Source organism: Hyperoodon ampullatus (assembly GCF_949752795.1).
Source record: "Hyperoodon ampullatus genome assembly, chromosome: 1".
Taxonomy (NCBI): domain Eukaryota; kingdom Metazoa; phylum Chordata; class Mammalia; order Artiodactyla; family Ziphiidae; genus Hyperoodon; species Hyperoodon ampullatus.
In genome coordinates this window covers 216,507,540-216,521,131 of record NC_136914.1, presented here as the reverse complement: position 1 = coordinate 216,521,131, position 13,592 = coordinate 216,507,540, and the positions used below count along the sequence as shown (strand labels likewise).

General features: G+C 34.7%; 1 protein-coding gene across 1 annotated transcript in view; it reads left to right on the top strand.

Annotated features, from left to right (window-relative positions):
• RAB11FIP2 (RAB11 family interacting protein 2) overlaps nt 1-7,584 on the top strand; it is a gene marked incomplete at its 5' end in the record, with an annotated part of 37,403 nt that extends 29,819 nt beyond the window's left edge. The window contains 2 exon segments of the mRNA XM_079703210.1: nt 1,083-1,128; nt 6,920-7,584. Of these exon segments, the coding sequence (XP_079559336.1) occupies nt 1,083-1,128; nt 6,920-7,147 (274 nt within the window). The 3' untranslated portion in view covers nt 7,148-7,584.
• Nucleotides 7,585-13,592: the final 6,008 nt, after the last annotated feature.

Here is a 13,592-nt window from a genome sequence, read left to right as displayed (position 1 = left end):
TCATAACAAACGAAACCTTGGATATGTGAGAAATTCTCTTGAGGTGGTTGTACATGCCTGCATGCCCTGTAGATTTACAGCTGGGGATATGTACTTGTAATAATAGATACTTTTCAGTGTCCAGACTTTTTGTGCATACAGTCAAAAGTTTTAAAAGTGAATTTCTTCAAAGGATTCCAGTTATTTGGCTGATAAAGCACAGATAATGAAAAAATATATTTTACAGTTGTCTTTTTTTGGAATAAAAAGGTTCCTAGGACAGTAATGCTTTGTAGAGGTTCTAATGGCTAATACTCTTAAGTGCCGGGTAAAAATTAAACTTGAATAGCAACGATGAAATATTTACTCACCAGATGGCTTTGAAGTTTAGCTGCTTTTTGGTTCCAGTCCCCTTCCTAATGGACATGTTTCAAAGAAGAAAACGATTATAGCATTCAGCTGTGATGTTTTCGTCCATCCTCTGTGCATGCAAGAAATCCATTTTGTTTTGGTCCATTTGGGTATTTAAATTTTGAAGACCAGCTACTTAGAAATTCATTAATGACAGAAATGGTTCACACAGCTCCGAATTCATTCTCCTTGATAGGATAACATTTAAAGGTTAATTTTTCTAATTCCTATAGAAATAATTGTTTTAAAAGATTGCTTCAACTCTTTTAGTCTACAGTCTTCCCAACCTAAATTTATTTAAGTCTGTATAGTTTTATATCAGAAGGCCTAAGGTAAGTGAGTGTGTGTATATAAAATGAATAATAACATTATAGAATTTAATTTTATAAAGTATCTCACTAGGTAAAATCGCTTATATTTAAAGATGTTTAGAAACTACATGTTAGAGGTACAGTTCTTCAGTTCTAATAATACTGAAGGGTTTTCCTTCAAAGTTTAAAATTGTAGCTGCTTCAGAATGTTTAGTAAATATTGTTTTTCTTTTACATCCTGGATTAAATTTCACTCACTCAGGTAATATAGGAGTTAAGAAATTGTTATTGCAATGTTGGTTAAAATGTTCTGTTTTTATGTTTCCTCCCATGTGTACTATGATATGCTTTTAACATTTATGTTTGTCTTTTATTGCTCAGTTTTCATATGAATCCGACAAGTAATGAAGACCTCAGGAAAATCCCGGTAAGTTGCAGAGCGGGTTAGAGAATTACCAAAAACCAAGCCACAAGCTGTCTTTCTGTCTGGGGCACATTTCTAAAAAGGCCTCCGTCTCCTTGAATCCCTCAGTTACCCACAGATTATAGCTTAGTGTGATGATTTAGGGAGAAAGAAAAAAAGCAAAATCCAAACTTTATCTTTAATACACCATAGGGTGTGACTTATGTATGATCTATGGAAGTGTACGCAAACATAGTTATAATTGAAGCCAATTTAGAATATACAGGTTTTGTTTGCAGACTTTAAAAATCGATATGAAAGCTGTATGTCACGTCAACATTATAGTTGTGAAATAAGAGCATGTGGAGAAAGTGGCATTTTATTACTGTTGTTGTAAATCAGGTTGAGGGGAGAATAAACCTGCTTGTGAACATTTAACAGTAGGAAGAGCTTCCTGGCCACAGACCCATTTAACCAGGAGTGTGTGTGAAAGATCCTTTAGGACACTTACCTTCCAAGTCAGAACAAAACCAAATATATTAACAGGCTTCATAGCGACCAGCTAAATTAACTCACATATTTTGCAAGGATTATTCAGATATCTTAACTTCATTTCATTGTTATTTGAAGTCCAGTTTTCAACCTCTGTTCCGAGTTCCAGTACATCTTCAGTCTATTCTAAATACTATACTAAGCCTGGAGAGAATAAGTTGCTTTACAAAAATATGAGCACATGTCTTGGTAGGAAACTAAATTCTCACTGAATAGCAGAAATAGAGCCTTTATTCCAAGAGGCTGGTGGTTGCTGTTTGAACCATCTGTCCTTAATGTGTGTGATCCAGATGTATAATAAGAATTTTTCAAAGCAATAACATATCACAATCTTCTATGGTGTGATAGGCTGAGAAGAAACCATGGTGTTGTGTAAACCATTCTAAATGCAGTCATTTGTCTTTAAAATGGTAGAAAACATTATAGAGGCAGAGGACTCTGTACTGTGTTTTTGCCGTTTTAATGTACATGATGTGTACGTTTTGATGTTTCATAAATACTCAAGTCTTTATATTATGGCAGACTGGCGAGAAACGTCAGAATATATGAAGTCAGCCTTTGATCAGATAGTAAAATGAATTCTATCAGGCGGTTACTTAATCTCAAACAAAATGCGACATCAAAAAATCGATTTAATGTGCAGCTATTGTTTATTAAGTAACCTTAATTACAATTTCTATGTGCTTGTAAATGTACTTTTCCAAAGCTTGTAATTTATTGCTGTAAAAGCATCCTTAGAATTCTTTAAAGAAATAAAATGTGAAAATTGTTTTAGTTAAGGGATTTAAAGGTGATAAAAGAATCCTTGATGTGTGATTATTTTTCTCTGGAATACTAACTATTCTAAATGACAGTTAAAGGATTACTAGGTGTGGTTAATTTACTGCAAGATACAATTAAGAGGAGAAAGCTCATCCTCATACTGATCGTTATTGAAAAAAAGTATTTGAACAAGTTTTATGTTGAAGATTATAAGATGTTTGAAGTAATTTACCTTAAGTTCTTCAATAATAGCTGTCCACCAAGTTATATTTTTTTCCCCTTCTGGACATAGTATTTTGTAATTAAGTTTGTATGTCTTATATGCTAGTGCCAACACCTGTCTGTGAAAGCAGTGTTTAAACAGGAGCAGTAGCCAGTTGAAAGGGCAGTGTGAGCTCTTTAAGGCCTAATTAAGAACTGAAAGGGAGATGAAGGGAGTAGCACAAAAGATGTGAAAGTAGCTGAGATGATATTCCCAGAGCAAAGTTCCTCATTAGAACAATAATGAGATGATCAGAGAATGCCAAGCCTTCATCTTATCTCTCTCTCTCTCCTCTAGTTGCCTTGGATGTCAGTTAGTACCCCACCAATATTTGGTTACCAGGACAACCTTTCTTTAAATCTTCAGTTATTTTGAGTCTTGATAATTTGCTTTTGTTGAAATTTAAATATTGTAAAAAAATATACATTTCCTAGTTTAAAAGGCTAGATTGTGAGTAAAGTAAAAATAGATCACTAGTAATTCTCAAAGTATTTTGCACAACTGTTATTTAAAATTCCAGTTAGACAACTTAATGTAATAATTCTGTTCACTCACCCAACTCTTATTTTCTTATATCTGCATATGGAAATTTTTAACAGAGCTTGGGTAGGAATGAAAAAGGATTGGTTATGAAAGGGGAAGAGAGAAGAAAAATTTACATTAAATTTCAATATAAGAAGACATCTTAAAAACATATGTGCCATCTATATGGAGTGCTAGAGGAAAAACTGTTGAGTACTTAGGAGTCCCATGTTAGGTTATTTGAGTCTTTACCAGTTTGGAAATTTCTCAATTTTAGTTTTTCTAAGAATAGTATTAAAAGTATCTTTTGAAAAAATAATTCATTTTTATATTTGCCTGAGAGTTTTCCTCTTTAAGCAAAATAATTTTTGTAACCAGAAAATATTTTAATTTCCTACTGTGTTAGTTAATATTAATCTTTATTTTATTTGGAATTATATCAACAAACAGAAGGATAGATGTATTTATTGAGTATATTAGTCAATTTAAGAATCTTATGCCTAAAATTAGACGGTTTACATGATGTTCAAATATGGGATAAAATGTGGAACTAAGCATAAGACTGTTTTTAATTATTTTATAGTCTTTTCCAGAATATAGTTTATAGTACATGTGTTTCTAAGATGTTTTTTTGCATAAAAACTTGATGCAGAAATTTGGGGTAAATTTTTCACATAAAAGGACAAATGGAAAATTTATTGAAAAGGTCAGAACTGTATTTCCAAGAAATCTGTTTATCCATAAGTATTAGATGGTTGTGAGGGGGAAAAATAAGCCAAATAATGGATTTGTATATTCTAGATTATGGCTTATATCTTAAGTGTTGAACAATATTGTGGGATAATAAATATTTTGAGAGATTAAATTTTAGATTGATTTGTATCATGATGGCATTAATGTAAACTCCTTATGTCAAAATAAGAATTTTTTGACATGTCTTTCATCCTCATTGTCTGTAGAGAAATGTTAAAAAATTATTTTAACTACATTCTCTGGTAGCACTGGTATAGTGTTAAATGTAACAACATAAATGATTTTCTAACTGCATATTATCACTTAATTAGTTTGGAGAAATCAGTTCATATATGTATAATTTGATTAAGAGAGGCCCAGTCTGATTGCTATTATTATGTTAAATTAAGAAAAAAAGTAAAACAATCAATTGGTAATGAATCCCATTTAGTTTAATTTCATTAATCCCTGCAGTTCTCACAAGAACTGCTATTTTTCAGTAAATATTGTATTAGAAAAATGAAATCACATTAGTTGGACATAATCACTTTTTTAGAATGCAGTTCTGAAAAACCTCTTTGCAGACCAGGAGATGTTAGAGTTGAAAGGGACCTTAGAGAACATCTCATTTATCAGAGAAGGAAAGTGAGACTTAGGTGGGTTTCTGTCTCAAATTTGTGCAAAATTACTTAGGTTAAAGTAAGAAACTTTAGCTTATTTTTAATTAATGTTTAAAATATACTTAGCTCTATGGGATGTCTTATCTTTTCTACAGAAACCTGCGTATAATAAATGTCAATAGGAATGTGTTTAGGAAAATCTAAGTTTTGTATCTCTAGACTACTTATGACCAATTAAACTAGTAAATATGTGTGTATACTTCTTCTAACAAAAAGTTAATTGATCTGAAAGAGAAGAGAATAAAAAGTAAACCAACACATATCTCCGGAATTGTCCTTTAGTTGTCGTAAAGCAATATTCTGAAATGTTTTGGGGGACAAAGGTAATCTATTCATAAAGTTGTATCTATACCCAGTTTCTAATGGTAAAATAAGTCATTTTTAAACTTCCTTTTAGCATCCTCTCTATTCTGTTAATCTAGTAGAGGCTCCTCCTAACTTTTGTCTTTACTACTTAAATAGCTTTGTAACTAATCGCGGTCCCTCTAAATGATCTTACCCACTGCTGCCATTTTCCTAAAACTTAGCTTTAATCATCTTTCCTCTGTTTAGAAACCTTCAGTGGGCTTTCTATTTCCCATAACACTAAGTGTGATAGCATCAGACATCCTTGATGGTCTGTTTGGAACCCACTGTTCCAGCCTCTCTCTCTGTGCCCGGTCCTGAACCTTATTTCCCAGCCGTGCTCCACAGATCACCCTTATTGGCCACTGTGCCTTGAACCTTGCTTCCTCCTTTGATCAAGCAGAGCCACTGCTTGAGATGCCCATTACGCATTTCTGCCTGGCAAAATCTTTGAAGGCCTAGTGCAAGCTATATCTTCTCTGCAAAACCTGAGAGATTCTATGGATTGGAGAAGTTTTCAGCCAGGAATATTGTTTTGCCTTTATTCTAGAGAAGGGAGTGCTTGGGTAACACAAGCATCAAATTGGTATCTGTGCTCTAGCTTGTTTCTCTGGTGCAGCAAAGTCATGGGCCTGGGGAGGAGGGGATAAAAAGTTACACTTTGGCTTTACTGATGAAAACTCCTGGAGGCATAGCAAATTAAAATAGATCCTGAAAATGAATACAGACAAATTTAATTCTTATGACAAAAAAAGGGGAAAAAAAGACTTTTCTACGTTTACCAGTCCTTGTTCTCCGTCCTCCACTGAATAGATTAGATACTATTAGTCCTTAAGAGCAAGGCCAATTTTCTCAGTATTTTAGTTTATTTTCTTTAAAGCCAAATGGAAATGTTTGGAAAGAAAGTGATGAAAACCATTTTAAGTTGTTGAATGTAGTGATAGAACTATGTATAAGAAGGCATGAAGATTGCTACTTTATATTTTGACATTATATTTTACATAATGAAACATCTAAATATTAAATAGATGATGTTACAGTGCACTTTAAATAGATGATGTTACAGTGCCTTTTTGATTAAATTTCTGAGAAATATTTTTCTTTTAATATTAGGATGCTTTGTAATAAAAATGAATTGAATCAATGCCTTTTTTTTTGGTTTATGTTTGTACCTTTGTGTTAAGAGAATTTTCACCAATAGAATGAGGTTAAACAAAATAAAGTAAGTGAAATGGGAGAGAATGCAGATATACTAATCTTAAGTGTTAGCATGACTGTAGTTGAACTCTTGAGTTTCCTGACAACCAAGGCAAAAAGGGAAATAAAATAAATTGTACAAGTATTAGTACTAGGAGGAGAAAATAGACTAGTTACTCAGAGGAGAAAAGGTTCTATTTGCCTATAAGTTAAAACAGTAGTTACTCCCATGGAGCTTCTTATAAAGGATGCTCATGGATTTAGTTTTGAATGCCATCAACATTTCATAGCAAACTGGAGAAGCAGAGTTGATATTGCTGTTTCTTGTAACCATCTTCAATAAAAAGGTAAAGACGTAACATTAAACTACAGTTCAGCGGAAGCAATTCCACGAGGACTAAACTAATATCCAAATGTATAGTTTTCAGTAGCTTCTTATATTTCCTAAAGTTAATTCTTACAGATCTTTTGATTTTGTCTATTTTAATTATGTTTATTATTGAGCATTTTATCTCTTAACTTAATCTTAAATTACATGGTCAATTTCTTATATTTAAGAAGTTAGAGTTGTAATCAAGGCTTTGGTGTATCTGCTTTAGACCTTTCCTCAGAACTGGCTAGCCATTCTGTGAACTGTCACATTGGTTCTAGCCAAGGACAGAGAAGAGTTTGACGAGGGTTTGAAACAGTTGAACTTCAAAATAACTCATAATTTGCCCCTGATGTGCTGTCTATTAAAGTGACCGTCTTTATCCTACTCTAGGACAGCAACCCTTTTGATGCCACTGCAGGCTATCGTAGTCTGACCTACGAGGAGGTACTGCAGGAGCTGGTAAAACACAAAGAGCTCCTTAGGAGGAAAGACTCCCACATCCGGGAGCTGGAGGACTACATCGACAACCTCCTTGTAAGGGTGATGGAGGAGACGCCCAGTATTCTCAGAGTGCCGTACGAACCATCCAGGAAAGCTGGCAAGTTCTCCACTAGTTAATAAGCCAATGGTACTGCATTTATAATTGGGGAAAAAAGAAAGGAAGAAAGAGAAAAAAAGGAAGAAAAGCTTGTTACTGAGAGAGACCGCGCTATCAGGTTTCATTACATACTCTCCTGCATTGTGAAGAACTGTTTCACCTGTAAATATTAGCAGGGACTAGCAAGAGTGACCTTTGAAGTGAGCTAAATAATTTAAACCTTTAAAGTGAAAATGGGCCGGATTCTCGTGAACAAGCAGTTCCTTAGGATTCACTTAGGTGCTGGTGCCGGCCCACTAATCTGCCATAGGCCTAGAAGTATCTTCAGAAGTACGTGACTTATTCCTCAGGAACAGATTTCTCATCAAGCAGAACTGATACTGTGGTTGGTTTCTCAGAAGTCAGTTTGTACAGATTTAGCTGCAGGAATACTGCTCATTATAAACACTACTCAAAAAACAGCTCATATTTTATATACATATATGTACGTGAATAGTCTGTTCATGTATCTTTGTATATAAAATACATGCATATACCTCATATATACATGTGTTTTTAGAACATTTAAAGACAACTGGTTGCCTCTAAAATTAGGATACCAATTAGGATTTCTTAATTTGAAAATGTATGTGTGCTCTATCAATGCAAAACAAATCATCATTGCTACTATAATGGTTTGTTACACAGAAGCTGCTTCAAATCACTCTTGACTATGTGAACCTTGGTTTCAAAATAAGCTGCTACTATATATTATTCCAGCGTCAAATCTTTTCTCTTTTTCCAAAAGTAATGATCTAAAGCCCCTTTTTAAAGAACGATGTGTTTTAGGAAACTTCATTAACCTTGCAACAGCATGAATTTCTTGAATTAATTTTTTATCTTAATATTTGAGTTTTGTTTGAGCTATAAGCAGAAGATAAGCAAATGTGATTTGTTGAGATTCTGAATGTCTTTAAAATATTCAGTACTAGCAAAGAAAATATTAGGAAGTTATATCTGAAGATAATTTGGAGGTGGGGGGAAGTAGGTGATCATTCTGATGCCTGATAACCCAAAGCAATGAACAAATTCTAGGAATGAAGAATTAGGCTTGGTTTCAAGTTACATAAATAATGGAACAGATGGTTGCATTTGGTTTCTGAACCAAAATAAGAGTTGCTAAAGGAGGGGCGAGTTTCTAGAATAGATCTTTACTGGCACGACATTTTACATTATTCTGCAGCCACCCTGTAAGAGTAAATCAATATTAAAGAATTGTGTCAGCTTTGTTTTTAAGTCTGCTCCCCAAAAATGTTGACTACTCTCACGAATTTTCTTTATATATTTGTACAGAATTAGTCTTTAAAGTGAAAATGATATAAAAATATTACTAATCATCTGCTGATTTTTTAACTTTAAGAGTCTGAAATACATACTATGAAATACTGAATCTGTGTTTTCTAAAGGAAATTTAAGATGAAAAATTCACCTGTATATGGAGACATATAGTCCCCAATCTTTTACCAAATGCATTTCTGTCTAATATTTATCTCTACTAAGACTTCATTGAGAGTTAAATACAAAGCACATATAATAGTTTTGCTCAGTTTAATATTTTGAATCAGATAATACTTGGCCAAGCTTATATTCACAAGTTAAAATCCCTTATTATTTGTATTGTTCTGAGTTTCTTCAGTTTTTCTATGAGAGCATAAATTTTGAAATTCTGAAAAATTTTCTGAAATACAAAAAATTAAATAATTTTTAATAGGAGACAAGGAGAAATAGCTTTCACCAACTTTTTCCTCCACTTCTAAATTTCTGTAAATAAACCTCACAATCTGGTATAGAATTTTATTTTCCCATTTGAGGTCTTGGTAGTTCTTTTTAACATGGTGCCATTTTTAGTTAACATTTATTAAATGTTGCACAATTCTTAGTATTTGTTTTTTCTGTTAGTATAACTGAGGCTCTTCTTACACTTTTAAAAGTACAAAAATCCATGTGTTTGCAGTATTATGACATTATCTGCAGATATTTTAATATGCTTTGGCCAAATTTACTCTTTATAGAATGAACCACGATGCCAGTGTTGTACTGGGGATATGTTTTATGTAAATAGAGCTCATGAAAAAGTATGGTTAAGGGACTGCCATTCTTTTTATGAGGAAATTCATTTTTAAGGAGGATTCTTTGCCTGTATAAAAACTGTTAAGGATTAGACTTATCCATACGTTAATGATTTGGTTATAACTGCGTCAATATTTTTATCTTTAATTCTGAGACAAGAATTGTATTGAAAACTGAATCTGCATTTATCACTGCCCGAAATGTTCTGTTCCGATGTTTATGAACTTTCTTTCACTCGTGACCTGGAATCAAACTGACTATATATATATATATATATATATATATTCATAATCAATCGGTCAATATAAGGAACTAAAAACAAAAAGTAAAAATGAGTTCCTAAGTAAACATAACAGTGTTTCCTGTGTTTGTGGGCAGAAGTGCAAATAGAGTAGTTTTAATTTTTAGTGTTGTAGAAAAAAAGGCCAAAAGATCACATTAGTTTATTTTTGCAAACTATAACTTTTAAATATTTTAATGGTATATTTTGTTAGTAACTTAGACAAGGAAATAAAACATATGTACTCATTAAATAACGCGTAGCACAATAGACTTATAGACAGAGTTTACTTTTGCTTTTATGCTTAAAAAAGGCATGCTCAAAAATATTTCCACCAATTAGAGGATTTTTTTAAATTGCAGAGTTTATAATAGTCTCAAACCTGTCTTAAGCTAACATACTTCTGTTACATAATTAAAAAAATTTCTGCTAATATTTTTTAAACAGTATAGTTTTACAACCAGCTCCCCTCCCAGTTCTAAAATTCAGCTTCAAAGTATTGAACATAACTGTCCTACCACTTAGGCTTCAGGTTCATTTATTAAATACCAGGGAATAAATCTTAGAATTGTATATAAAATGATGTGTCACCCATTCACAAAAAATATTTAAGTATTGCTTTTTGCTGCTGTATTCTGCATTGAGCCTAGTTTGGCCATCCTCCCATGAATGTAGTATTATCCATAGATTATACGTAACTACATCTATTGCTTTTAGCAGTAAGTGAAGATTTCGTTGTAATTTTCCAGCTGTGAAAATGTTGCCTGTATTTAAAAGGGTTTCATGAATGGAAACCTAAGTAAAACTCAGCTCGCTAGTGACAGACTTGCTTTCCTCACATCCTTCACCAACTCCTCCGCCCTCACGCCCCACTGGCTACCACCCCCATAAGGGTGCTTATTCTTTAGCAAGGAGAATCTCAAAAAAAAAAAAAAAAGTATTGCTGTCTTTAATATATCTAGAAATTGTTACACTAGAACTTTTTTTTCCTCTTAGGTTTTCAGAAAAAGCAGCCTACCTTGGATTTGTAAAACAAGGTGAAACTTTCTGATGTCTGTGTGCTCATATATGTCTTATAGATATGGTTGGTGTCACTTGTGTGTGTGTAAATGAAATATGAAGCATGCTCATTCCCTCGATCTCTTTGAAGTAAAAGGGAAAGGATCGCAGTGCTGCTGGTTCATGATTGTACATGGAAGGGTCTGTCAGCACACACTGAAAGCTCCCGTTTTCACAGATTTATAAGTTTAATAATCCAGATGCAATCATTGGAGGTATTTAATATGCAATAGGTAGCATCTTAACTAATTAATCTGCATAAGAAGGGTTTTCTGGTGTACTTACTAAGAAGTGTAGAAGCTCTGCAAGCATTAAACTGGAATTGACATTTTATTTCATTTATTTTCCATGTCAAAAAATACACTCTTAAAATGGAATTGAAGTCTGTAACAAATGATACATTTGGGCCTGTCAATCTTTGATCTTAGGGGTGGTTTGATTTTGTGGTACAAAAAAAAATGCTGCAGATCTAGAAATGTATGTATTTAGCAGGTATTTGAAAGATACAAGCGTTATTTATAACTGAAGAGTATTACACTTAGTAAAATGCTCTAGTAACTTGTATACATTTTTGCAGGTACAAACTCCAAAGTATGTAAGCATTATGTAACATGACAGTTGTATAATTTATGTAATCTGATGCATGAATCAGAATTTTTATATATGATTATTGGTTTATTATAGTTGATTAAAATGTTTAATCTTAATTTGGTTGTCATAATTTCTTATTGCAGATAAAACAGCATGAATATTCATTTGTACATGAGCCCTCCTTGTCTTTTAAAAATACAGTAGGATGCCTCTTATTATTTGATGTATGGCAGCAAGTATTCTGTAAGACCTACAAACTCACTTCACTACGAAAATAGTTTTGCAAAGTAAGGTTTAGCGTGGACACTGTTTAGCAGCCCTTTGTGTATAAGATATCCCCTCCCAGGGACAGAACTTACTGTTTGGTAGCAAAGTACATCTGCGTATTTTTTTTTTTTTTTTTTTTTTTTTATTTTTATTTTTATTTTTTTTTTTGTGGTATGCGGGCCTCTCACTGTTGTGGCCTCTCCCGTTGCGGAGCACAGGCTCCGGACGCGCAGGCTCAGCAGCCATGGCTCACGGGCCCAGCCGCTCCGCGGCATGTGGGACCTTCCCGGACCGGGGCACGAACCCGTGTCCCCTGCAACGGCAGGCGGACTCTCAACCACTGCGCCACCAGGGAAGCCCGTCTGCGTATTTATACAGAGGCTAAGACCTATGCTGAGTGCTTTCTCTGTATGCATTAATTTCATTTATTCTTCACAACAGTCCTCTACGGTAAGGACTGTACAAGCTTTCAGAGGAAATTGAAGACAGCTAACAAAACAGCTATTTGTGGAACTCAAGAGTAGAGTTGGCAAAGCCATGGCATTTCTCACTACTTTTTAGTGTCCAGCTCATGGCAGAGACCACTAATTCATGCCCACTTCCAGCCCTCTCAGCCTGCAGTCCAGGTATACGCCTGTCCATCCCAGATGCTGTCTGAGGGAAGCAGGAATCTAAGGGCCTGGGATGATGGTGTGGGTGTGGGTGTGGCAGAGTGTTAAGCAGTTGTATTATTCTAGATGATGAGACGTGATCCACACGTCGTGGTCCTGAAAGTAAGTCATACACTCTTGGAACAAGGGAGTTCTCTGCAGGCCAGAACACCTTCCTGGTCCTTAATTGCCCTCAATTTTAGAGGCCCATTTATTGTATCCTTTTACTTCCCCTGGTATTTCTCTGGATTGTTCCCCTTTCTGCCTATCTGCAGCACACACGTTTATATTTTCTTAGTCTACTGAGACAAAGATATTTGAGGTAATTTGAGGGTAGAGAGTTATTATTCTGTTAAAGTGGCTGTTTTCCACATAGGTTTGTTCTAATGCTGTGCCTCTCTCAGGCCAGATGGAAATGAAAGCGAGGCCAGGGTTGCTAAACCTGATCGTCTCAGAGACTGAAAACATAAGAGTTTATGTGAAATATGATTTCCACGTGTTAGCAACTGATTCTTTAAAAAACAAACAAACAAACAAAAACCCCACAAAACCGCAGGCCACTAGTGCACAGTCTTTTCCTTAGTCAGTGTTTCTGATGCACCATCATCGTCGTCATCATCATCATCAGAACAGTGCAGAGCGTAGTTGTTTACTTCCCCCGCAGATGATCTTGTGTTTAATCAAAACCTGACTTGGCCAAGGGGCGTGCGGGGCATGTGTGATGTGTAAGACGGAATTACAGCTCAAGACTCCTGGGAGGGAGGGGGGAGAGGATAGGGAGTAACTATTCAAGTGACTCTAGAGTTCCAGTTATGTAAGATGAATATGTTCTGGAGGTCTGCTGTGCAACATGGTGCCTACAGTTAATGACACTGTACTGTGCATGTAAAAATCTGTTAAGGGGGTAGAGCTCATCTGAAATGTTCTTACAGCAGTAAAGAAAAAGCCTTTCTCAGGTACGCCTGCCCCTGAGTCTGGCAGTGCAGTTGCTTTTCAGAGGGAGAACAGCACAGTGAATCTGAGTGACAGTCCAAGGGCCACTGCTCTGGTGTTTAGAGCCTTTTAGAATGTTATCTAGTATCTGATACATACCCTTTTGTGGTAATTATGATTTTTTAGTATCTTATTTATGACGGTCTTGCCTTTTGGTAAAAAACTGTATAAAAACTATTAGTGTCCCAAAGATCAGTTTAGCAGTTAATACTGTCCTGTGTTCAGGTCACATCACGTATGGTATGTGACAACTTCCAGTCATCTAAAGTCAATGTGGTGTTGTGTGTGTGTGGTTTTTTTAGGGTATAAAATACATATTTCAATTGAAATATAATGGTCATTGATTCCGTAGTTTCTTTGATTTTGTACATCCACTATTTAAAATTCTACTGTACTTTTGGACGCCAGCCAGATCAGGAAAGCTGGATGGTTAGATCACTGGTTGTCAAAGTGTTGTCCCCAGAGCAGCATTGGCAGTATCACCTGGGAACTTGGGAGAATGAATGCAAACTCTCA